Here is a 26969-nt window from a genome sequence, read left to right as displayed (position 1 = left end):
AATCTCAAAGACAAAGAGAAAATCCTGAAAGGAGCTTGGGATAAAAGGTCTTAACCTACAAGGGTGGAAACATTAGATTGGCAGCAGACCTATCCACAGAGACCTGGCAGGCCAAAAAGGACTGGCATGATATATTCAGGGTGCTAAATGGGAAAAATATGAAGCCAAGAATACTTTATCCAGCTAGGCTGTCATTCAAAATAGGAGTGATAAAAAACTTCCAGGACAGACAGAAACTGAAAGAATTTGTGATCACCAAACCAGCCCTACAAGAAATGTTAAAAGGGATCCTCTAAGCAAAGAGAGAGCCCAAGAGTAACAGACCAGAAAGGAACAGAGACAATAGACAGAAACAGTCAATTTACAGGTAATACAAAGGCATTAAATTAATATCTTTCAACAGTTACTCTGAATGTAAATGGGCTAAATACCCCAATCAAAAGATACAGGGTATCAGTTTGGATAAAAAAGCAAGACCCATCGATATGCTGTCTGCAAGAGACTAATTTTAGACCCAAAGACACCTCCAGATTTAAAGTGAGGTGGTGAAAAGCCATTTATAATGCTAATGGACATCAAAAGAAAGATGGGGTGGCAATCCTTATATCAGACAAATTAGATTTTAAACCAAAGACTGGAATAAGAGATGAGGAAGGGCACTATATCATAATTAAAGGGTCTATCCAACAGGAAGATCTAACAATTGTAGATATTTATGCCCCTTAACATGGGAGCAGCTAATTATATAAGCTAATTAATAACAAAATTAAAGAAACACATTGATAATAATACAATAATAGTAGGGGAATTTAACACCCCCATCACTGCAATGGACAGATCATCTAAGCAGAAGATCAACAAGGAAATAAGGGCTTTGAATGACATTCTGGACCAGATGGACTTCACACATATTCAGAACATTCTATCCTAACACAACAGAATACACACTCTTCTCAAGTGCAAATGGAACATTCTTCAGAATAGATAACATACTGGGTCACAAATTAGGTCTCAATTGGTACCAAGAGATTGGGATCATTCCCTGCATATTTTCAGACCACAGTGCTTTGAAACTGGAACTCAGTCCCAAGAGGAACGTTGGAAAGAACTCAAATACATGGAGGCTAAAGAGAATCCTACTAAAGAAAGAATGGGTCAACCAGGAAATTAAAGAATTAAAAAAAATTCATGGAAACAAATGAAAATGAAAACACAACTGTTCAAAATCTTTGGGATGCAGCAAAGGTGGTCCTAAGAGGAATGTATATAGCAATACAAGACTTTCTCAAAAAACAAGAAAGGTCTCAAATACACAACCTAACCTTACACCTAAAGGACGTGGAGAAAGAACAACAAATAAAGCCTAAACCAAGCAGGAGAAGAGAAACAATAAAGATTAGAGCAGAAATCAATGAAATAGAAAGTGAAAGAATAGTAGAACAGATCAATGAAACTAAGAGCTGGTTCTTTGAAGGAATTAATAAGATTGATAAACCCCTGGCCAGACTTATCCAAAAGAAAAGAGAAAGGACCCAAATAAATAAAATCATGAATGAAAGAAGAGAGATCACAACCAATACCAAAGAAATACAAACAATTATAAGAACATATTATGAGCAACCATATGCCAGCAAATTACAGTCTGGAAGAAGTGGTTGTATTCCTAGAGACACATAAACTACCAAAACTGAAACAGGAAGAAATAGAAAACCTGAAGAGACCCATAACTAGCAAGGAAATTGAAGCAGTAATAAAAAATCTCCCAATAAACAAGAGCCCAGGGCTGGAGGGCTTCCCAGGGGAATTGTACCAAACATTCAAAGAAGAATTGACACCTATTCTTCTGAAACTGTTTCAAAAAATAGAAATGGAAGGAAAACTTCCAAACTCTTTCTATGAGGTCAGCATGACCTTAATCCCAAAACCAGATGAAGACCCCACCAAAAAGGAGAATTATAGACCAATATCCCTGATGAACATGGATGCAAAAATTCTCACCAAAATACTAGCCAATAGGATCCAACAGTACATTAAAAGGATTATTCACCATGACCAAGCAGGATTTATTCCTGGGCTGCAAGGGTAGTTCAACATCTGCAGATCAATCAATGTGATACATTACATAAATAAAAGAAAAACAAGAAGCATATGATCCTCTCAATAGATGCAGAAAAAGTATTTGACAAAGTACAGCATCCTTTCTTGATTAAAACTCTTCACAGTGTAGGGATAGAGGGAACATACCTCAATATCATAAAAGCCATCTATGAAAAGCCCATAGCGAATATCATTTTCAATGGGGAAAAACAGAGCTTTTCCCCTAAGGTCAGGAATACAACAGAGATGTCCATTGTCACCACTGTTGTTCAACATAGTACTAGAAGTTGTAGCCTCAGCAATCAGACAAAAAAAGAAATAAAAGGCATCCGAATTGGCAAAGAAGAAGTCAAACTCTCACTCTTTGCAGATGACATGATCCTCTATGTGGAAAACCCAAGACTCCACCCCAAAATTGCTAGAACTCATACAGGAATTCAGCAAAGTGGCAGGATATAAACATCAATGCACAGAAATCAGTTGCGTTTCTATACACTAACAATGAGGCAGAAGAAAGAGAAATCAAGGAATCAATCCCATTTACATTTGCACCAAAAGCCATAAGATACCTAGGAATAAACCTAACCAAAGAGGCAAAAGATCTGTACTCAGAAAACTATAGAACACTCATGAAAGAAAGCGATGAAGACACAAAGAAATGGAAAAACATTCCATGCTCATGGATTGGAAGAACAAATATTGTTAAAATGTCTATGCTACTTAGAGCAATCTACACATTCAATGCAATCCCTATCAAAATACCATCAACTTTGTTCACAGAGCTGGAACCTAAATTTTAATCCTAAAATTTGTATGGAACCAGAAGACACTGAATAGCCAAAGGAATGTTGAAAAAGAAAACCAAAACTGGTGGCATCACAATTCCCGACTTCAAGCTCTATTACAAAGTTGTAATCATCAAGACAGTATGGTACTGGCACAAAAACAGACACATAGATCAATGGAACAGAATAGAGAACCCAGAAATGGACCCTCAACTCTATGGTCAACTAATCTTCGACAAAGCAGGAATGGATACTCAGTGGAAAAAAGACAGTCTCTTTAACAAATGGTGTTCATAAAAGTAGAGAACCACATGGAGAAGAATGAAACTGGACCATTTCCTTACACCATACAGAAAAATAGACTCCAAATGGTTAAAAGACCTAAATGTGAGACAGAAATTCATCAAAATCCTAGAGGAAAACACAGGCAGCAACCTCTTCAACCTCAGCTGCAGCAACTTCTTGCTAGACACGTCTTCAAAGGCAAGGGAAACAAAGGCAAAAAATAACTATTGGGACTTCATCAAGATAAAAAGCTTTTGCACAGCAAAGGAAATAGTCAGCAAACCAAAAGACAACTGATGGAATGAGAAAAGATATTTGCAAATGACATATCAGATAAAGGGCAAGTATCAAAGGTATATAAAGAACTTATCAAACTCAACACCCCAAAACCAAATAATCCAGTCAAGAAGTGGGCAGAAGACATGAGCAGATATTCCTCCAAAGAAGACCTACAAATGGCCAACAGACACATGAAAAAATGTTCCACATCACTTGGTATGAGGGAAATACAAATCAAAACCACAATGAGATACCACCTCATACCAGTCAGAATGGCTAAAATTAAAAAGTCAGGAAACAACAAATGTTGGCAAGGATGTGGAGAAAGGGGAACCCTCTTACACTGTTGGTGGCAATGCAAGGTATTGCAGCCACTCTTCAAAACAGTATAGAGGTTCCTCAAAAAGTTGAAAATAGAGCTACCCTACAACCCAGCAATCGCACTGCTGGGTATTTACCCCAACGATACAAGTGTAGTAATCTGAAGGGGCACCTACACCCCAATGTTTATAGCAGCAATGTCCACAATAGCCAAACTATGGAAAGAGCACAAATGTCCATCGACAGATGAGTGGATAAAGAAGATCTGGTACACACACACACACACACACACACACACACACACACACACACACACAATGGAATATTACGCAGCCATCAAAAATGAAATCTTGCCATTTGCAATGACTGGATGGAAGTAGATGGTATTATGCTAAGTGAAATAAGTCAATCAGAGAAAGACAATTATCACATGATCTCAATAATATGTGGAATTTAAGAAACAAAACAGGATTATAGGGGAAGAGAGGAAAAAATAAAACAAGATGAAAACAGAGAGGGAGGCAAACCATAAGAGACTCTTAATCATAGGAAACAAACTGAGGGTTGCTGGAGGGAGCGATGTGTAGTGATGGGGTAACTGAATGATGGACATGAAGGAGGGCATGTGATGTAATGAGCACTGAGTGTTATATTAGACTGATGAATCACAGACCTGTACCTCTGAAACCGGTAATACATTATATGTTAATTAATTGAATTAAAAAAGTATAATGCAAAAAAAAAAAAAAGGAAAACTATATAAATCAGCAAGGAATACATTTGGTTGCAAATTACAGAAACCATCCTTTAGTGGTTTAAATAGAGGTGTATCTATATCAAACAGCCAAATGCTTTACCTCTTTGAAAAAATAAATTGTGAATAAATGAAAAAAAACATAAAGGAAGTAATTGATAGTGATACATAATAGCAGGCATTTTAACAAATCACTTATATCAATGGCTAAATCATCCAAGAGAAGATCAACAAGGAAACTGTGGCTTAAATGACAATTTGGGCCAGATGGATCTAACAGATATATTTAGAATATTCTATCCTAAAACAGTGGAATACACATTCTTTTCAAGTGCATATGGAATATTCTCTAGATAGATCACATGTTAAGCCATGAAACAAGTCTCAACAAAATCAAAATGATTGAAGTCATATCATGCATCTTTTCTTACACAATGCTGTGAAACTAGAAATCAACCACTGGACAAAATCAGGAAAGAAAACAAATACAAGGAGGGTAAATAGCATGCTACTAAACAATGAATAGGTCAGGGGACATAAGAAAAAATACATGGAGACAAATGAAAATGAACACATAAAATCCTGAATCTTTGGGATACAGGAAAAGCTGTTATAAGAGGGAAGTTTATAGCAATGCAGGCCTACCTCAGGAAGCAAGAAAAATCTCAAATCTCAAAAATCTCAAAAACCTAACCTTACATCTAAAGGAGATAGAAAAAAGAAAACCTAATTCAAAAACAGTACAAGGAAGAAAATAATAAAAATTAGAGCAGAATAAGTGAAATAGAAACTAAACAACCAATAGAACAGATCAATGAAACCAGGAGGTGGTTCTTTGAAAAGACAAACTAAATTGATAAATCGTTAACCAGACTCATTAAAAAAAAAAAAGAGGGAGAGGAATAAATAAACAAAATGAGAAATGAAAGAGGAGAAATAAGAACTGACAACACAGAAATACAAAGGATTATGAGGGAATATTATGAAAAATTATATGCCAACAAATTGGACAACCTAGAAGAAATAGATAAATTCCTAGAAACAAATCACCTTCCTTAACTGAACAAGGAAGAAATAGAAAATTTGAACAGACTGATTACCAGCAATTAAATTGAATCAGCAATGAAGAAATTTCCAACAAACAAAAGTCCAGGACCAGCTGGCTTCATTGGTGAATTCTACCAAACATTTACAGGAGAGTTAAAACCCATTCTTCTCAACTATTCCAAAAAACATAAGAGGAGGGAAAGCTTCCAAATTCATTCTATGAGGCCAGCATTAGTCTGATAACAAAACCAGATAAAAACAATATAAAAAAAGAGAACTACAGGCTAATATCTCTTATGAACATAGATTCAAAAATCTTCAACAAAATATTAGCAAACTGAATCCAACAATATATTAAAAAATCATTCACCACAATCAAGTAGGATTTATTCCTTGGATGCAAGGGTGATTCAACATTTGCAAATTAATCAATGTGATACATCACATCAACAATAGAAAGGATAAAAACCATGTGATCATTTCAACAGATGTAGAAAAAGCATCTAACAAAGTACACATCCATTTATGACAAAAATCCTTAACAAAGTAGATTTAGAGGGAACATACCTCAACATAATAAAGGCCATATATGAAAAGCCCACAGTCAACATCCTAGTAAATGGTGAAAAACAGAGCTTTTCTCCAAGATCAGGAACAAGACAAGGATGCCCACTCTCACTATTTTTATTCAGCATAGTACTGGAAGTCCTAGCCACAGCAATCAAAACAACAAAAAGAAATAAAAGGAATCCAAACCGCTAAGGAAGAAGTAAAACTTTCACTATCTGTAGATGAAATGATACTGTATATAGAAAACCCTAAAGACTCCACCAAAAAACTACTAGGGCAGATAAATGAATTCAGTAAAGTAGCAGAATACAAAATCTATCTAAAGCAATCCATATACTAATAAGGATGTGGCAGAAAGAGAAATTAAGAAAACAATCCCATTTACAATTGCACCAAAAATAATAAAATAAACAACCGAGGCAGTGAAAAATCTGTACTCTGAATACTATAAAACACTGATGAGTGAAATTAAAGATGACACAAATGGAAAGATATTCCATGTTCATGGATTGGGAAAACAAATATTGTTAAAATGTCCATACTACCCAAAGCAATATACAGATTTAATGCAATTCGTATCAAATTACCAACAGCATTTTTCACAGAACTAGAAGAAATAATCCTAAAATTTGTATGGAATGACAAAAGACCCTGAATAGCCAGAGCAATCCTGAGAAAGAAGAACAAAACTGGTATTACAATCCCAGATTTCAAGATGTACTACAAAGGTGTGGTAGTCAAAACAGTATGGTACTGGAACAAAAATCGACACATAGATCAATAGAACAGAATAGAGAGCCCAGAAATAAACCCACAAACATACCTCAACGTAATAAAGGTCACTTATTAAAAACCTACAGCTAACATCATTCTTGGGAAAAACTGGGAGCTTTTCCTCTATGGTCAGGAACAAGAGAAGAGTGTCCACTCTCACCACTATTATTCAACATAGTACTGGAAGTCCTAGCCACAGCAGTCAGACAATGCAAAGAAATAAAAGGCATCCAAATGGGCAAGGAAGAAGTCAAACGTTCACTATTTGCAGTTGACATGATACTATACATAGAAAACCAGAAAGACTCCACCAAAAAACTGAGAGTACTGGTAAACCAATTCAGTAAAGTCGCAGGATACAAAATCAATGTACAGAAGTCTGTTGCATTTCTATATACCAATAATGAAGTGACAGAAAGAGAAATTAAGGAATCAATCCTGTTTATAATTGTACCCAAAATAATAAGATACTTAGGAATAAACCTAACCACAGAAGTGAAAGGCCTGTATTCTGAAAACTGTAAAACATTAATGAAAGAAATTGAAGAAGACACAAAGAAATGGAAAGACATTCCATGCTCATGGATTGGAAGAACAAATATTGTTAAAATGTCTATACTACCCAAAGCAATCTACACATTTAATGCAATCTCTATCAAATTACCAACAGTATTTTTCACAGAACTGGAACAAACAATCCTAAAATTTGTACAGAACCACAAAAGACCCAAAATAGCCAAAGCAATCTTGAGAAAGAAAAGCAAAGCTGGAGGCACCATAATTCTGGACTTCAAGTTATATTACAAAGCTGTAGTAATTAGAACAGTATGATACTGGCACAAAAATAGATATATAGATCTGTGGAACAGAATAAAAGACCCAGAAGTAAACCCATAATTATATGGGCAGTTAATCTTTAACAAAGCAGGAAAGAATATCCAATGGGAAAGACTGTCTCTTCAACAAATTGTGTTGGGAAAACTGGACATTAACCTGCAAAAGAAAGAAATTAGACCACTTTCTTATGCCATACACAAAACAAATTCAAAATGGATGAAAGACCTAAATGTGAGACATGAAACCATAAGAATCCTAGAAGAGAGCACAGACAGTAACTTGTCTGACATCAGCCATAGCAACTTTTTTCTAGATAGGTCCCCTTAGACAAGGAAAATAAAAGCAAAAATAAAATATTGGGACTACATCAAAATAAAAAGCTCTGAACAGTGAAGGAAATAATCAACAAAACATAAGGCTGCCTATGGAATGGAAGAAGATATTTACAAATGACATGTCTGATAAAGGGTTAGTATCCAAAATATATAAAGAACTGAAACAACTCAACATCTAAAACACTAATAATGCAATTAAAACATGGCCAGAAGACATGAACAGGCATTTCTCCAAAGAAGACATCCAGATGGCCAACAGACACTTGAAAAGATGCTCAATATCACTCATCAGGAAAATACAAATCAAAACCACAATGAGCTATCACCTCACACCTGTCAGAATGGCTAAAATCAACAACACAAGAAACAACAGGTGTTGGCGAGGATGTGGGGAAAGGGGAACCCTCTTACACTGTTGGTGGGAATGCAAACTGGTGCAGCCACTCTGGAAAACACTATAGAGGTTCCTCAAAAAATTAAAAATAGAATTACCATAGGATCTAGTAATTGGCTATTTACTCAAAGAAAATGAAAATACTAATTTGAAAAGATACATGCACCCTTATGTTTATTGCAGCATTATTTACAATAGCCAAGTGTCCATCCATGGATAAGTGGATAAAGAAGATGTGTTATATACATACAATGGAATATTACTCATCCATAAAAAATAATGAAATCTTGCCATTTACAAAACATGGGTGGATCTAGAGGGTACAATACTAAGTGAAATAAGTCAGTCAGAGAAAGACAAATGCCATGTGATTTCACTCTTATGTGGAATTTAAGAAACAAAACAAATGAACAAAGAAAAAATAAACAAACCAAAAAACAGACTCTTAAGTATAGAGAACAAACTGATGGTTACCAGAGGGGAGGTGGTTAGGGGATAGGTGAAATAGGAGAACAGGATTAAGAGTACACTTAACATGATGAGCACTGAGTAATGTATAGAATAGTTGAATCACTATGTTGTACACCTGAAACTAATATAATAGTGTATGTTAATTATACTAGAATTAAAATAATAAATTAAAAAATAAAAGATAAAAAGGAGGCCCTGGCTCCACAAAGCATGCAAGATAAAAGGAATGGAAACTTACTTTCAAAATCACAGATTCTATAGCTGTATTGTTCTCTTTTATCCGACTCCAGGCCTTTACAATATCCACCACAAAATCTTCCACTGCTGAGCACAGGAATCTGCAAAGATAAGATAGATGGGACAACGTGATATGGACCATGAGGTCCAGAGCCCTTCTCTCTTATGAAGTCCATCTTCCACCTTCTCTTTCCTTCTGTCTCTCTTTCCTGATCTGTCTTCTCTCCCTCTCCTTCCTTTCCCCTCTCCCTTTGGTTTTCCATTTCTTCATATATATACGGTCAAATACATGAGTACCTAAGAGAGTTTAACTAGAATTTCTTAGCCCTAAATTCAGAATTTCCAGAAAAGAAAATTCGATTGCTCCAGCTTGGGTCAGGTTTTCACCCTGGGTCAAATCAGCTATGGTTCAAGGGCCCATATAATTTAATACAAACATAATGACTTTGGGAGGACTGTCCTTGGTGGGGGGAGTGTTTATCAAAGGAGAATATAGCGGACTCGTCAGGAACCATCCAAAATGTCCCAGGAGGAATGAATGACCCACATATTTGGAAGGGCAGAATATGTTGTTTAGGATATGAGAAAGCAGCTGTCATCAGCTCTACAGAGACCTTTCCCAGGGTCAGATGGAAAGCAAGGTTTCCCTACTGCAGGGAGTTATGTTATGCTCTTGAATAGCGTGGAATGTTGTTTCCCTTCTGTAATCCTTCCAAATCTCTGGCTTGTAATTTTGTCTTTTTGGACTAGCAGGAGCCCTCTCCTCAATCTCATCTATTTTTTCCTAAACTTTCCATTCAGGAGGTTTGAGTTGGGAGAAATCTGATACTTTCCTTGGCATCAGTACCCCAAGCTATCAAAATGAGCTCCTTCTCTGACTGAGGAACAGACCATGAAGGGAAAAAAGCACCCCAGTTTGAAAGCTAAAGGAAGACTGACCTGGTTGCGATGATCATCTCTGTGGGGTACTTGGCCTTCAGGATTTTGTTCAGCTCAGTGGTTGCAGATTCTAGATGTTGGATGGCAGCAGCCTAGGGAGAAAGGAGTGTTCAGCCCTGGAATCTAAGGACTGGGACATAGTCTGCTGCCCATCCTTATCCCCTCATTATTTCCTACTGACTCTTTACCAACAACTCAACTGCCTCTCTGAAGATAATCACAATCAAAGAATTCTTGTTGAAGAGCCCCATAGATAATCTTAGATCTGTGGTCATTCTAAAAATAAGAGATATATATTGCTTGCTCTCATTTAAATAATTCTCAAAAACTCATGGAGGTAACTTTTTCTTCCATATTTCAAATGAACAAACAATCTCGTATTGCCTAGCTAGTAAATAATAGATCTGGGATTTGAACCCCCATCTTTCCAATGCCAGAGTGTTACCTCTTATTATAATAATATAAGTAATAATAATAGCATTCATTTATATCATACTTACTATGTACCAGGCTCTGTTCTAAGGTATATATATAAATATTTTCTTATGTAGTCCTTATAATAACTCCATTTCACAGAACAGCAAACTGAGGCACAGGAAAGGGGTAGCTGATAGGTGGCAGAGCCAGGATTTGATTCCAGGTAGTCTGCCTCTTGAGTCTGTATTCTTTTATTTTTCTAGGCTTCTTGCCCAATGTGGGGCTTGAACTCATGACCCTGAGATTGAGAGTCACATGCTCTACCAACTGAGCCAGCTAGGTGCCCGAGTCTGTATTCTTTTTTTTTTTTTTAAGATTTTATTTATTTTTTCATGAGAGACAGAGAGAGAGAGAGAGGGAGAGGCAGAGGGAGAAGCAGGCTCCCCGCGGAGCAGGGAGCCCGATGTGGGACTCGATCCCAGGACCCCGGGATCATGACCTGAGCCGAAGGCAGACACTTAACCATCTGAGCCACCCAGTCTCCCCCGAGTCTGTATTCTTAACTACAGCTTCTACTTCTCCCTCTCCCATCACCTCCTACATTCAAACATCTATCAAGTCCTGATGATTCTATCCCTCCCATATGTCTTAAATATGCCCACACCTCCTTATCCCTGTTACCACTTCACCAGTCCAAATCACCATCATTTTTTTGCCTAGACAACTGCATCTCTTCTCTTTTCTCCTTGCCTCTAGTCTTTATTCTTTCAATTGTTTTTCCATGTATCATGGAACTCTTCTGCTTAAAACACTTCTATTAGATAGCAGAATACTATTAGATAGCAGAATGGATAGATGCACAGATATGTGATAAAGCAAGTATAGTGAAATGTTAATGGTAGACTCTACCATTATATATATATAATATATATATATATAATATAATAATATAATATATATATATATTTGCATGCTTATTGGCATTATATATCTCAAACTTTAATATAATGCCTAATAATATGTATATGTACTGTGATATACATATAGTAGATGGCCAATAAAATGTCATTTATATTGAAATAAGCCTTTTTATGTCTTTGAGAGTTACATCCTGTAGGCTAGAGTCTTAATTAATTTTACTATTGAGTTCAAGAAGCTAGTATATTTGAAAATTCTCATAATAATATAAGAAAAAAATCCTTCTATAATTCTCATTAGGATAAAAGCCCAAACTTCCTACCATGGATTACTGGTTTCTTCCTGGCCTGGCCCCTGATTGCTTTTCCAGCCTCATCTTTAGTCATTCTCCCTGTATTTCTCCTCCCTGACCCCTATGTCTTAGCCATTAATAAATGTATGTGAATATTCCATTCCATTCTGTGAATATTCTATGCTCTGTCTTGCCTTTGGAACAACACGCACTATTCAGTCTGTCTGGCACAGGCCTCCTCTTTCTTGCTATCTTGATTGACTCCCTCTGGTCCTTCAATCTTTTCTGAAATGGCTCTTCTGAGAAGCTTTCCTTGATTTCCCCCAGACTGGGTTTGGTACACCTGCTGGGTGTTCACACCCCTCTCTACTTCCTTATATACTAACACTCATACTATTTTATTAAAACTATTGTTTCTATTACTAGATTATGAACTCCATGACAACATGAACTGTGTCATTCTTTGTTACCCACTAGTACATAAGAACAGCTCCCAGAACAGTATCTCACACATAGTAGGGAATCCATAAATATTTTCCATACATATTTTGAATGAATGAATAAGTAAATGGTTGAATGAATTATATCCCCAATGCCTAATACAGTTCCTAGTAAAAGCTGCTGATTGATGTGTCTCCAGTCTTCAGTGATCTCATCCTCATTGAGCCCATGGACAATACAAAAGCTTCTCTCTGGGTTTTGCCTATTATTGCACTGTGTAATAAAGGTTTTGGCCTGAATTACAGCTGGGCAGTAGTTACCTCAAATCGGGGTACATCCATTTCAACCTGTCCTCTTAGCAATGGGGTTTGTCTGGGAGTCTCACGGATCATCACACTCCATCTGAAATGAAGGTCAAAGACAGATATTTAGGGCTCTGTTTCATCACAGGCTGTCATCAATGCTTCACATGTCAAGAAAAAGGTCAAAATGTTTATGTGGTGGGGGAAGATGAGTTGTAGTGATGCCCACACTATCTCAGGTCACCTGATCTCAAGATATACTACAATTGGGGCCTCTGCCTCATGACTTCTCGAGGCCAGTGTGATGGAAAGAATTCCATCATAGGGTCAGAGGGCAGTGCTTTTCAACCAGAGAGGTAACTATCAAGATCACCTCAGGTGCTTTTATAAAATACATATACCAGGGCCCTACCCAAGATGTACTGAATAAGAATCTCTGTGGTGGGCTCAGCTTGGTACCTTGAAAAAGCTTCCCAGAATATTCTTATGGGCAGCCATAAATCAAATACTATGACCCAGCATTGACCCTATCTCTTCTTCTCAGGAGATAGGATGGCAATACTCATTCTTCTCTAGAGCAAAGACAATCTAGGCCAATTGTTTCTGAACCCTAATTTTTTTGAGTTTCTTTGAAAAACTGATGAAGCTATAGAATAGTTTCTATACTATTCTAGAATAGAATAGAAAGATAGAATCACTTCCAAGAAAAAAATATGCTTATATAGATAATTAGCTATGCAATTTGAAGGCAGTTTACAAAACCCTTTAAATTTACTTGAGGGGCTCCTGATTTAGGATCTTTTAAGTGTGAAGAGGGGCTTTAGTGATGTCTAAAGGATACATGGTAGACCCTGACTTCTTAATAGACAAGGCCCCCCAAAACTGCCCTGCACTGGAGCCAGAAAGGAATGAGATGATATAACTGAGAGTAACTGATATGGGACTGGAATAAGCACAACGACCTGATCTTTCAGCCACTCACCTGTCTAGAATCCTCACACTAGCCTGCTCCACTCTGTTGAGGATGGTCACAGGTGACTTGTTTTTGTTCCAGAACGCACCCCAGCCTAGGACACGGGCCAGATCGTTGCCAGTTCCAAGTGGAATGACTGCCAATTGACACTGCAAGAACAAAACCAGGCAAAATATTCAGTCAATCCTACCAAGATCCACCCATAAAAGAACCCAGAAGGTGCTCCTTGGGAAAGATAGTGGTCTTAAAGCCAGTGGCAATAAGAGACTTCTGATTTTAGGAAGTGTAGTAGGAAGATATCTGAGGCTGAGTGAACTTTTTCTTAAAAAGTTTGGCCCCATTCTTGACAAGGCAGAACGTACTCAGTACAGGGAAAGGTTGGAATATGCCAATATTTATAGATAGCTTATGAAAGAGAAGTATAGCCACAAATTTCTATCAAGGCTTGGCCAAGGAGATAAGGTGTCTTGGGAGACAAAGCTACTAGTCAGAAGAGCAGGGAGCTATCTAGGGAGAGGGGGGAAAGTGAGAGGAAAGTTTCGGCTACTCTTGTGACTCAGGGAAGAAAATCAGTAGCCTCAGGAGGGGAAGGAAATTGGCGGCTGAATGTGGCCTGAAGACGCTTCTTTTTTGCTTGCTCTCCTTCCCTTCAAATCTTTACTCTGGGGCCTGGGGAATAAAGCACTGCTCATTCTTTCTACTAACTCCCTCATTTCTCCTTCCCACAGGAAATTGTTTAGGTGAGGAAGCTTAGATTGGCTATCTGTGTCAGGTTGACTATGAAACCAGTGGAAAACATGTGTGATATAGGTAAGGAGAGTGAAGACCGGGGACTTTTTGGGACGAGCTGCTTCATACCCTCAGTCTCTCTAGCAGTGGCTGAATTGAGTCAGCTAGGAACTCACCCTTTCATGTAATCCAAAGGCATCAATCAGAGATAAGACCCAGCTCACGCTGCCATCTCCACCACAAACCACAATGCGAAAACGAGCAAAATTCTTGAACATGCATAGCCTGAAAGAAAGAGAGGAAAGGGAGTCATTTCATGAACTGCTAGGTTTTACAACTCCTTTCTATACTGTGCCAGGAGCTAAGGACTACTGCTTCTGCATCCTGCTAACAGGCTACCTGCCTTCTTTCACTTAGCTCCTATCTCTCTGTGTACCTAACATCACAGGCAATGCTCCCATAAGCAATCCTGGAGATGAGGCCTTGCTTCATCCCACCCTCTTCTATGCCTACCCTTGTTCTGGAAGCTACTAGTAACCTAGCTAAACCCACTTGCTGAGGCCCAAGAAGAATGCCTTGCACAGTGGCCAGTGGCTTCACAGAAACCAGAGCTGAACAGCCAGATGGCCCATAAGTAAAACAGGTCTATAGTGGAGATATATCTATTTGGCCCCAGGAAAGAATGAGGGACAGGAAAGGTGAACAGCAATGCCCATTTGCCTCTTCCTCTGAGGTCAGGAGACATAGTTAGACTTCTTCTAACCAGGAAAGGTGGAACAAATCTGAGAGCAGGGCATGGGCTTGAAGGGATTTCTGGGAGAGGGCTAAAAATCTTCCAACAAGCCAACCCCAAATACTCTGAAGTTATGTGTCTGCATCCTGACTTGAGAAAATATATCTTTTCTGCCCAGGTACTAGAACTGATTCCAGGAAACCTATCCTAGTCTAGAATGTATAGCGTGAAGTGTCCCTTCTATATACCCAACTATATCCCTTAGCCCATGCTTACCCGGCTTCAGGTCCACCCTTCGACAGGTCAAAAACTTGAGACGGGTTAAGGTATTGTTTGAACTTTCGGAGGAAGACGATCCCTTGGTGATCGCCACTTTTGGAGTTGATGAAGATGAGAAGGGGACATGAACAGGCTGATGACCAATCGAGGTTCCAGAAGTCTGAAGATACTACTAATTGGCCTGATACATGCACACAATAAAAAGAAAAGGAGAAAAAAGAAAAGGGCCGTTGAGATGGAAATAAGACACAACTTGACATTACATTTTGCAAAGACTTTTTGAAAAACAGCTTTATTGAGGTGTAATTGATAAACAAAGAACTACACATATTTAATATACACAATTTAATGAGTTTAGATATATGCAAACACCCATGATACAATCACCACAAGTAAGGCAAAAAGACATATCCAACAACTCTCAGAGTTTCCTTATGCTCCAGTCTCCTGAGACTGAGAAGCAGAGGGGAATTCAGAACATAACCCAAAGGGGCTTTCATTTAATGTCTGCCCAACTGTTGCCAGGCAAACATTTGCTGAGCAATTACTACATACCAATCATCATACTAGATACTGCTAGGGGTATAGCCCCTGCCCCCAAGCTGGGGGAACAGACTCATACACAGTAGTATGTTGGAACACAAAGATTAAGGAAATTGGTGCCACAACGAAGGATTAATAAAACACTGTGGGGAAACTGAAGAAGGAGAGGGTTGATCGCCCAAGAGGAGGATCATAATACCAATTAGTTCTCTCTTTGCCTGGGATAGCTCAGTTCTCACAGTGAGAAGGTACCAGGTAAGGAGAGAGGAGGAGGGAAAGGCTGCCTTTTAGTCAGGAGCTAATGACGGAACATATCAATGTGGGAGGAAGGAGGGAGATTTAATCACTCCTCTAAGGCTCTGGCAGAGCAATCCTAGTTATCACACCAACTTTCAGGGGAAACAAGACTATAGGGAAATTGTCTGAACAAGAGAAAGGCTTTTAATAATTCTTAACTCTGAAGTTCCCTATAGGGAAGTGGAGTTATAGCAGTCTAAATTGCCAATGCCTGCCCGCTCATGCTGAGTCTTAGAGCTTGTTGGCAGGGAGACAGGCAGTGAGCAGTGGCCCCCTAGGAGATGGTAGACAAATCATGAGCCCCTAAACTTTTGTGACTTGCCAGGAATACCCCAGCAAAAGAAATGCAAAGGGCAAAAGGCATGTGGTCCACTCCTGAATGGTGTGGGGCATAGGGAGGGAGGTGGGTTGAGTTGTCCCATTTTTTGTATCCTGGGTGAAAGGGAGCCTGGAAGAATACTGCTGACATGAGCAGATTTCATGGCTGTTTTGCCTGGAAAAACCTAAAGCAGGCTTCCTTTATGGGCCAATTCCTACTCACTGGCCAGTAGACCTTGAAGGCATCCTTAGCCAGTTAGCCAGTCAGGCACCAAATTTTCAGAGCTTGCTAGGACTCACAGCTATAAGGGGAGTCTGCTATGTCCCTTCAGTAGCATAGCTTGGAAGTAGTTATTCTCCCTGAACACAATATCCAAAGGTAGTACCCTTTTGAACATTTGTTTTACAAAAGGTAATATGTTGACGCAATGGTAGTTAAGACATTCATTCATTCATTCATTCATTCAACAAATATGTATTGAGGGCATTCTCTGTGCTTGTCCTTCTTATGTTCTGAGAATACAGTGGTGAGCAAGATAGAAATAGTTTCTGCTCTTGTGGAACTTATATTCTAATGGCGGGAGGCACAACATAACAAAGAAATATAGAAAATAATATGATATGAAGAAAAAGAACTCAGGGAAACAGGATGGAGACTAAAGGGGGTGTTATTTTAAACCGGGTGGTCAGGGACAGCTTCTCTGGGGAGGGGACATTTGAGATGAGACTTGAATGAAGTAAAAAAGTGAGCAATGCAGATATTAGGGGGAAGAGTTTTGGGGGCAGAAGAAGGAATAAGTGCTAGGACCCAGAGAAAGGAGACTGTCCGGGGTGTCTGAGGACCACTGAACAGAACAGCATGACTGTTGTGGAGTGAGTGAAGGGGAGAGTGGCAGAAATGAGGTCAGAGAGATGACAGGAACCATATAAAATGACAACAAGATGTGAGGAAGCAGTTCAAAAATAAGGGTGAGACTGTTTAGTATGGTATAAAACATTAGGGGTCAGGTCATAAGATACATGAAGAAAATCATCAAAAAAGGTAGTATCTTTTTATTTTTATTTTATTTATTTACTCTTTTAGAGAGGGAGTGCATGTGCACACACATGGGTGAGGGGGTGTGGGTGTGGGGGAGGGGCAGAGGGAGAGGGAGAGACAGAATCTTAAGTAGGCTCCATGCCCAGCGCGGAGCCTGATCTCACAACCCGGAGATCATGACCTGAGCCAAAATCAAGAGTCAGACACTTAACCGACTAAGCCACCTTAGGCACCCCTAAAAAAGGTAGTATTGTTTTATGTGCTTGCTCCTCATCCAACCAACAATGTAGGCCCCAACTTATGGCCTAGCTTCAGGCTTACCTCTCCTTTGTTTGAGGAGCTGATTCTGCTCTGTGCTTCCTTTCCTTATTCAGCAACCTTTTGCTAACACCCTCCAGGTGATCATGTGACTTTGGATATGTACTCCAGTGAAAGGATTTATGGAAACAGTTTTCTGCCAACATCTAGTGGAACTGTGAGCTATGCTTAGAAGCAAGGACTCTCCCTGCCAGAGGTCCTGGAATAGACCTGTCTATGCCCAGTGATTTTTAACACGATGGGTTAGTCCCTTTCTGGAGATGAGGCAGCAGTGGCACTGAGACCAACTACTGTGAGCTATTTGGGACTCCGTTTCCTTATCTGCAAAGTGGGCCATTCAAAAAACTAACTTGTTTCCCAGTGTTGAGATGAAAATGAGCTAGGTGTTACATTGATGAGAAAAGGAAATATAAATTGTTTCTTAAAGGTGAAAAGATGACCAAACTCATTCATAAATAAGAAAGATACTAATTAAAACCAGGCCATGGTACCACTTTTTTCTTATCCAGAAGATTGGCAAAAATAAAAAAAACAGATGATACACTTGATTGAGGAAGTCATGGAAACTACGAACTCTCACTGAGGGTGGAAGTGCAAAGTGACACAAGCCCCATGGGGGGCAATTTGACAGCATCTATGAAAATCACAAATGCCTATACATTATGACCCAGTAATTACACTTCTGGGAATTTTTCCTATAGATGTATATGTAAAATGACCTGTATGAGATTGTCAATTGCAGCATTGTTATAAAAACAAGAGACTGAAAACTACCAAATTAGAGAACTGGTCAAATAAATTATGGTATATATTCATATAATGGGGTATCTTGTAGCTGTAAAAAGGAATGAGGAGGCAATCTTTTGTTGATACAAAAAGATCTCCAAAATATACTGTGAAGGAAAAAAAAAAAAGAAAGTTTCAGAGGAATGTGTATAGTGTTAAAAAGGGAAGGGATAAAAATATATGTTTATACTTACTAGTATATACAGGAAGAAATACTGGAAGCTCTTCAATAAACTAGTGGCAGTAACCAACTTTTTGTGAGTGGGGATGGGATGGGGCTATGGGAAATTGAGAAGATTGAGAGAAAGGATAATAAGTTTTTTTTACTAAACACGTGCATATGTATTTCTATTTTAAAAAAATTTGAACCATGTGAATATATTAACTAGTCCAGAATTAAATTAAGAAATAGGAAAAATAATTATGCTAATGTTATCTATAAATTAAATAGCCATGAGGTTGTAGCTGAAATCATTTGTAGATCCATTTGGCAGCTTGGAGCGTGGGCTGCCTTCTGCAGTGTACTTCTACAACAGAATGCAGCTGTGTGCCACAGCTGGTTGCCCTTCAGATTTATTCACTAACCTACAGCAAACATCTTAACTTCTCTGGGTGTTCATTTCTCCATATGTACAAGAGCATCATGTTGCAACGATTAATAAAATAATCCAGGATGGGGGTGAGAAACTGAGATAAAGAGAAAATTCTATAATTAAGACAACTCAAACTTCAGCGTCAAACCTAATTTGGTCACAGATGGGAAGACAAGAGATAGCAGTGCTGGCAGAAAGCTATTCCTAGGAGAAGACAAGGGCAGCCCCATCCAGCATTTCCCCCAGAGTTAGAGAACGTATGCATTTGAGCAAGGCCAAGTTTGTGAAGGGAATCTTGTGAACAAGGTGAAAAAATTGTGTGGCATCATGGGCTGGAATGTAGCAATGTTAGACAGATTCATAACCAGGTAAGTGTGCCCACAAAGTTGCTTTTGAATAGGCTGATGTTAATTGTAAGGGAGTGTCCCATACTATTTAATAATTTTAATCAACAATTCAAATGAAAACATAGAAGGCTGGCTTCTCAACTCTGAAGTACTCAAAGCTGGAAGGAGAGCTACTGGATGACAGAATCAAGACTGAAAAACGACCTCAAAGGGCACATGGGTCAAAGTCAACAAGATGAAAAGGGGATAAATGTGAAGCTTGGATTGTAGGCCCAAGGACATAAATCGTACCAGAATAGGACAATAGGAACTTGGTTTGGCAGCATCAAGTGTGAAAAGGGCTTAGAGGATTTAGTCGATTTTAAACTCCAGATGACTCAACAGCCTGAAAGAGCCTTTCAAGAAAATCTCACGCTTCTTTGAGCTGCATTAATACAAGCACAGCGTCGCAAAACAGGGAGTCTATAGTCTCTCTCAAATTTGTTCAGTTCATACCACAGAAGGATGTTAAATTAGCATAAGGATGGCTTACTGATCCCCTTCCTGTATTTTAAAACCATCTTTAACAAATGTTAGTTCATCTAACCCTCAAAATGCACCTGAGTACAACTGTTACTGAAAAAAGTCTCTCAAGAGTGAGATTCAATTGGATCGAGATTGTAAATGACTAGAAGGAAAGGCTCAAAACTAACTCATGGGGCATTAGATAAATCACTAGTGTTTAGGAATTGACAAAGCATCAGCAGAACATGCTGGGGCAATAATCATGCTGGTTTCAGATTTGGAGTCAACCTTGGTGTTAGTTTTCATTCTAAAAATAACATGACCTGGGCCTTTATGTAGTTCTTCCTTGCCCACCTGGATGCAAGGAAACTTATTTTATGAATTATCTAGTGTCTGAAAATCATGAAGAAGTTGGAATCAAGTCTGATAATTCAGAAACAATTGAGACAAAGCCTACAGAGAACATGCCCACATAGATATGCACCATAAACATCAACAGTCATTATCCCAAAGGTCTAAAAAGAAACATGAGCTGTCTCTACATATATGCACATTCTTACTCCCCCAAAATGTTTGACTGGTTGAGAATAATAATTTAATTAAAAAACTTCCCCAGTCTTAACACCTTCCCTCCCTCCCCAGTGAAATACATTCTGAGGTTAAAGTTTAGGTACTCACCATCTCCTTTAGGGTCGCTGAGGGCAGTGGGAGGAATGACTGATGTTCGATGACTTCCAAACCAGCATTCCTTGGAAAACCGTCTCCGGCAGTCATCATGCACCTGAAATGACAAGAGAAGAACAAAGAAAAAAGGGAAGGGGGAGAGAAATACAATTGATTAGTCTTGAGTTCCAGTTCCAAGATTTGAGTCCCCAGTATTAAAATCTCCCTTTCTGAGATTTGGTGCCATACACATTCCCCTGTCTCAAACTGGACACAGCCTTTCCAACTTCAGCCTGCACTACCCTGAAGGTGGCCTCTGAACTCTGTTCCTTTCAAAGGTAGCTTTCAGAAGATACCCATCATAGGCATTAAGAAGATAGTAGTCCTAGGGCACAATCTTAGTGGCCTACAGAATAGGGAGCTTACTTGCATTTTAAGTGTTAATCCTGTTGATATGCTATTACACTTCAATCCTTAAAACAACTCTGTATGGTAGGGAAGAGATTATTAGATTCATTTTAGAAATGAGGATACCAAAGATCAGAGAGGTGAAGAATCTTGCTCAAGGTCAAATAGCTGGGAAGTGGCAGAGCTGAGATTCTGCTGCCTTCCCCACAAGTGGTCATATTTCCCAAATCTCTGATATTTTTAAGTACCACTTCCTAGACAATTACACAGTTCCTAGAGGACATGAACCTGGCTTGACTACACAAAAGCAATTAAAAGAGAGCCAGAGGACAACCAGAGTCTTCTTTTTTTTTAATTGAGATATAATTGACATGTAACATTATATCAGTTCCAGGTATACAACATAATGATTTGATATTTGTGTATATTGCTAAATGATCACCACAATAAGTGTAGTTAATATCTGTCACCATACATAATTACAGTTTTTTCTTATGATGAGAAATTTTAAGGTCTATACTCTTAGCAACTTAAAAATAGGCAAAACAGCATTATTAACTATAGTCACCATGCTGTTCATTATATCCTGATGACTTATTTATTTTAGAACTGGAAGTTTGTATCTTTTGACCACCTTCACATATTTTGCCCATCTCCCCCCTTCCCATATGCATGAGCTCATTTTTTAGATTCCATATATATATGAGATCATATAGTATTTCTCATTCTCTGACTCATTTTATGTATCATAATGCCCTTAAGGTTCATCCATGTTGTTGCAAATGGCAAGATTTTCTTCACTTTTAGGGCTGAATAATATTCCATTGCATATACATCTACCACATTTTCTTTATCCTTTCATCCATCAGTGGACACTTAGGTTGTTCCCATATCTTGACTATTGTAAATGGTGCTGCAGTGAACATGGGGGTGCCCATATGTTTTTGAATTAGTGTTTTCATTTTTTTCAGATAAATACACAGAAGTTGAATTGCTAGGTCAAATGGTAGTTCTATTTTTAATTTTTAAAGGAAACTCTACTGTTTTCAATAGTGGCTGCACCAATTGACATTCCTACCAGTTGTGCACGAGGTTTCCCTTTTCTTCATATCCTCATCAACATTTATTTCTTCTTTTGATAATAGCTATTCTGACAGGTGTGAGGTGATATCTCATTGTGGTTTTGATTTGCATTTCCCTGATGATCAGTGATGTTGAGTACCTTTTCATGGCCGTCTGTATGTCTTCCTTAGAAAAAGATCTATTAGATCCTCTGCCCATTTTCTAATTGGATTATTTGTTTGTTTGCTTTTTGCTATTGAGTTGTATGACTTCTTTATATATTTTGGATATTTACCCTTATCATATATATGATTTACAAATATTTTCTCTCATTCAGTTGGTTGTCTTTTCCTTTTGTTGGTGGCACCTTTGCTGTGCAGAAGCTTTGCATTACTTTTTCCCAAATTTTTATTTAAATTCTAGTTAGTTAAAATATAGTGTAATATTGGTTTCAGGAGTAGAATTTAGTGATTCAACAATTACATATAACACCCACTGCTCATCATAACAAGTGCCCACATTTAATACCCATCACCCATTTAACCCATCCTCCACCCACCTCCTTCCATCAACTCTCAGTTTGTTCTCTATCATTAAGAGACTCCTATGGTTTGCCTCCCTCTCTTGCTTCTTTTCCCTTACCATATGTTCATCTGTATTGTTTCCTAAATTCCACATATGAGTGAAATCACATGGTATTTGTCTTTCTCTGACTGACTTATTTCGCTTAGCATAGTACACTATAGCTCCATCCACATCATGGCAAATGACAAGATTCATTCTTTTTGACAGCTGAGTAATATTTCCTTGTGTGTGTGTGTGTGTGTGTGTGTGTGTATATAAAACACTTCTTCTTTATCCATTCATCAGTCAATGGACACTTGGGCTCTTTCCATAGTTTGGCTATTGTTGACAATGCCGCTATAAACATGGGGGTGCATGTACCCCTTCAAATCTGTACTTTTGTATCCTGTGGGTAAATACCTGGTAGTGCAATTGCTGGGTTGTAGTGTAGTTCTATTTTTAACCTTTTGAGGAAACTCCATACTGTTTTCCAGAGTGGCTGTACCAGTTTGCATTCCCACCAACAGTGCAAGAGGGCTCCCCTTTCTCAGCATCCTCACCAACACCTATTGTTTCTTGTGTTGTTAATTTTAGCCATTCTGACAGGCGTGAGGTGGTATCTCATCATGGTTTGGATTTGTATTTCCCTAATGATGAGTGATGTTGAGCATCTCTTCATGTGTCTGTTAGCCATCTGTATGTCTTCTTTGGAAAAATGTCTATTCATGTTGTCTGCCCATTTCTTAACAGAATTATTTGTTTTCTGGGGGTTGAGTTTAATAAGATCTTTATACATTTTGGATACTAACCCATTATCAGATATATCATTTGCAAATATCTTCTCCCATTCTGTAGGCTGTCTTTTAATTATGTTGATTGTTTCCTTCACTGTGCAGCTTTTTATCTTGATGAACTCCCAATAGTTCATTTTTGCTTTTGTTTCCCGTGGCTCTGGCAATGTGTCTAGCAAGAAGTTGCTATGGCCAAGGTCAAAAAGTTGCTGCCTGTGTTCTCCTATAGGATTTTGATGGTTTCCTGTCTCACATTTAGGTCTTTCATCCATTTTGATTTTATTTGTGTGTAATGTGTAAGTGATCCCGTTTCATTCTTCTGCATGTTGCTGTCTAGTTTTCCCAACACTATTTATTGAAGAGACTGTCTGTTTTCTGTTGGATATTCCTTATTGATTTGTCAAAGATTAGTTGATCATATAGTTGTGGGTCCATTTCTGGGTTCTCTGTTCTGTTCCCTTGATCCATGTGTCTGTTTTTGGGCCAGGACCATACTCTTTTGATGACTATATCTTTGTAATATAGCTTGAAGTTCAGAATCGTGATGCCTCCAGATTTGCTTTTCTTTTTCAAGATTGCTTTGGCTATTTGGGGTCTTTTGTGGTTCTGTACAAATTTTAGGACTTGTTCTAGCTCTGTGAAAAATGCTATTGGTATTTTGATAGGGATTGCATTAAATGTGTAGATTGCTTTGGGTAGTATAGACATTTTAACAATGTTCGTTCTTCTAATCCACGAGCATGGAATGTTTTTTCCATGTCTTTGTGTCCTCTTCAATTACTTTCATAAGTGTTCTATAGTTTTCAGAGTACAGATCTTTTACCTCTTTGGTTAGGTTTATTCCTAGATATCTTACTATTTTTGGTGCAATTATAAATCGGATCAAATCCTTGGTTTCTTTTTGTGCTACTTTGTTATTGGTGTATAGAAATGCAACATATTTCTGTACTTTGACTTTATATCCTGCAACTTTGCTGAATTCATGTGGTAGTTCTAGGAATTTTTTGGTGGAGTCATTCAGGTTTTCTATATAGAGTATTATGTCTGCAAAGAGTGAAAGTTTGACTTCTTCCTTGCTGATTCAGAGGTCTTTTATTTCTTTTTGTTGTCTGATTGCTGAGGCTAAGACTTTCTGTACTATGTTAAATAGTAATGGTGAGAGTGGACATCCCTGTCTTGTTCCTGGCTGTAGAGGAAAAGCTTTCAGTTTTTCACTACTGAGGATGATATTTCTGTGGGTTTTTCCTATAAGGCACTTATGATGTTGAGATATGTTCCATCTATCCCTATTTTACTGAGGGTTTTTATCAAGAATGGATGCTGTATTTTGTCAAATGCTTTTTCTGCATCTATTGAGAGAATCATTTGATTCTTATCCTTTCTTTTATTAATGTGGTGTATCAACTTTGATTTTCAGATATTGAACCACCCCTGTGGCCCAGGAATAAATCCTTCTTGATTATGGTGAATAATTCTTTTAATGTACTGTTGGATTCAATTTACTAGTATCTTTTCTTTTAAGATTTTATTTATTTATTTGACAGAGAGACAGAGAGGAAAGCACAAGTAGGCAGAGCGGCAGGCAGAGGGAGAGGGAGAAGCAGGCTCCTGGCTGAGGAGGGAGCCTGATGCGGGGTTTGATCCCAGGACCCTAGGATCATGGACCTGAGCCGAAGGCAGCTGCTTAACCAACTGAGCCACCCAGGCACCCCTCAATTTACTAGTATCTTGTGAGAATTTTTGCATCCATGTTCATCAGGGATATTGGCCTGTAGTTCTCTTTCTCAGTGGGGTCTTTGGTTTTGGAATCAAGGTAATGTTGGCCCCGTGGAATGAGTTTGGAAGTTTTCCTTCCTTTTGCATTTTTTGGAACAGTTTGAGAAGACTAGGTATTAACTCTTCTTTAAATGTCTGGTAGAATTCCCCTGGGAAGCCAACTGGCCCCCTGGACTTTTGTTTGTTGGGAGATTTTCGATGACTGATTCAATTTCTTTGCTGGTTGGGGGTCTATTCAAATTTTCTATTTCATCCTGTTTCAGTTTTGGTAGTTTGTATGTTTGTAGGAATTTGTCCATTTATTCCAGATTGCCCAGTTTGTTGGCATATAATTTTTCATAATATTCTCTCATGATTAATTGGATTTCTGGGGTGTTGGTTGTGGTCTCTCTCATTCATGATTTTATTTATTTGGGTCCTTTCTCTTTGGGATAAGTCTGGCTGGGGGTTTATCAATTTTATTAATTCTTTCACAGAACCAGTGCTTAGTTTCATTGATCTGTTCTAGTTTTTTGTTTCTCTATTGTTTATTTCTGCTCTAATCTTAATTATTTCCATTCTTCTGCTGTCTTTAGGCTTTATTTGCTGTTCCTTTTCTACTTCCTTTAGGTGTGAGGTTAGGTTGTGTATTTGAGACTTTTCTTGCTTCTTGAGACAGGCCCATATTGCAATATACTTCCCTTTTAAGGCTGCCTTTGCTGCATCCCAAAGGTTTTGGACTCTCATGTTTTCATTTTCATTTGCTTCCACGTGTTTTTTAATTTTTTCTTTTTTTTTTTTTTAAAGATTTTATTTATTTATTTGAGAGAGAGAGAATGAGAGAGAGAGCACATGAGAGGGGGGAGGGTCAGAGGGAGAAGCAGGCTCCCTTCTTGGAGCAGGGAGCCCGATGCGGGACTCGATCCAGGGACTCCAGGATCATGACCTGAGCCGAAGGCAGTCGCTTAACCAACTGAGCCACCCAGACGCCCCTGTTTTTTAATTTTTTCTTTAATTTCCTGGGTAACCCATTCATTCTTTAGTAGGATGTTCTTTAATCTCCATGTATTTGTGGTCTTTCCAAAATTTTTCTTGTGGTTGACTTCAAGTTTCATAGCATTGTGGTCAGAAAATATGCATGGTATGATCTCCATCTTTTTGTACTTGTTGAGGGCTGATTTGTGACCCAGTATGTGATCTATTGTGGAGAATATTCCATGGGCACTAAAAAAATATGTATTCTGCTGCTTTAGGATGAATACACCTGTTAAGTCCATCTGGTCCAGTGTGTCATTCGAAGCCATTGTTTCCTTACTGATTTTCTGTTTAGATGATCTGTCCATTGCTATAAGTGGGGTGTTAATGTCCCCTAATATTATTGTATTATTACCTATGAGTTTCTTTATGTTTGTTATTAATTGATTTATATATTTGGGTGCTCCCAAGTTGGGGGCATAAATTCTTATAATTGTTAGATCTTCTTGATGAATAGACCCCTTAATTATGATATAATGCCCTTCTTCATCTCTTGTTACAGTTTGACTTAAAATCTCATTTTTCTGATATAAGTATGGCTACTCTGGCTTTCTTTTGACATCCATTAGCATGATAGATGGTTTTCCATCCCCTCACTTTCAATCTGCACATGTCTTTAAGTCTAAAATGAGTCTCTTGTAGACAGCATATGGATGGGTCTTGCTTTTTATCCATTCTGATAGCTTATGTCTTTTGATTGGAGCATGTTGTCCATTTACATTCAGAGTGACTATTGA

General features: G+C 38.2%; 1 protein-coding gene and 1 non-coding gene across 2 annotated transcripts in view; both read right to left on the bottom strand.

Moving 5' to 3' along the window:
• DGKK (diacylglycerol kinase kappa) overlaps positions 1 to 26969 on the bottom strand; it is a 147174-nt gene that overhangs the window by 35493 nt on the left and 84712 nt on the right. The window contains exons 8-14 of the mRNA XM_078064165.1: positions 20633 to 20735; positions 15207 to 15390; positions 14374 to 14482; positions 13478 to 13617; positions 12514 to 12595; positions 10126 to 10217; positions 9188 to 9287 (exon numbers count right to left, since the gene is read on the bottom strand). Of these exons, the coding sequence (XP_077920291.1) occupies positions 9188 to 9287; positions 10126 to 10217; positions 12514 to 12595; positions 13478 to 13617; positions 14374 to 14482; positions 15207 to 15390; positions 20633 to 20735 (810 nt within the window). The remainder of the gene's footprint in view (positions 1 to 9187; positions 9288 to 10125; positions 10218 to 12513; positions 12596 to 13477; positions 13618 to 14373; positions 14483 to 15206; positions 15391 to 20632; positions 20736 to 26969) is intronic.
• Positions 10812 to 10884, bottom strand: TRNAE-CUC (transfer RNA glutamic acid (anticodon CUC)). The gene has a single exon. It is a non-coding gene; the product is annotated as a tRNA-Glu (tRNA).

Source organism: Halichoerus grypus, chromosome X (genome assembly GCF_964656455.1).
Source record: "Halichoerus grypus chromosome X, mHalGry1.hap1.1, whole genome shotgun sequence".
NCBI lineage: Eukaryota > Metazoa > Chordata > Mammalia > Carnivora > Phocidae > Halichoerus > Halichoerus grypus.
The sequence above is the reverse complement of the archived record's forward strand: the minus strand, read 5'-3'. Positions and strand labels throughout refer to the sequence as shown.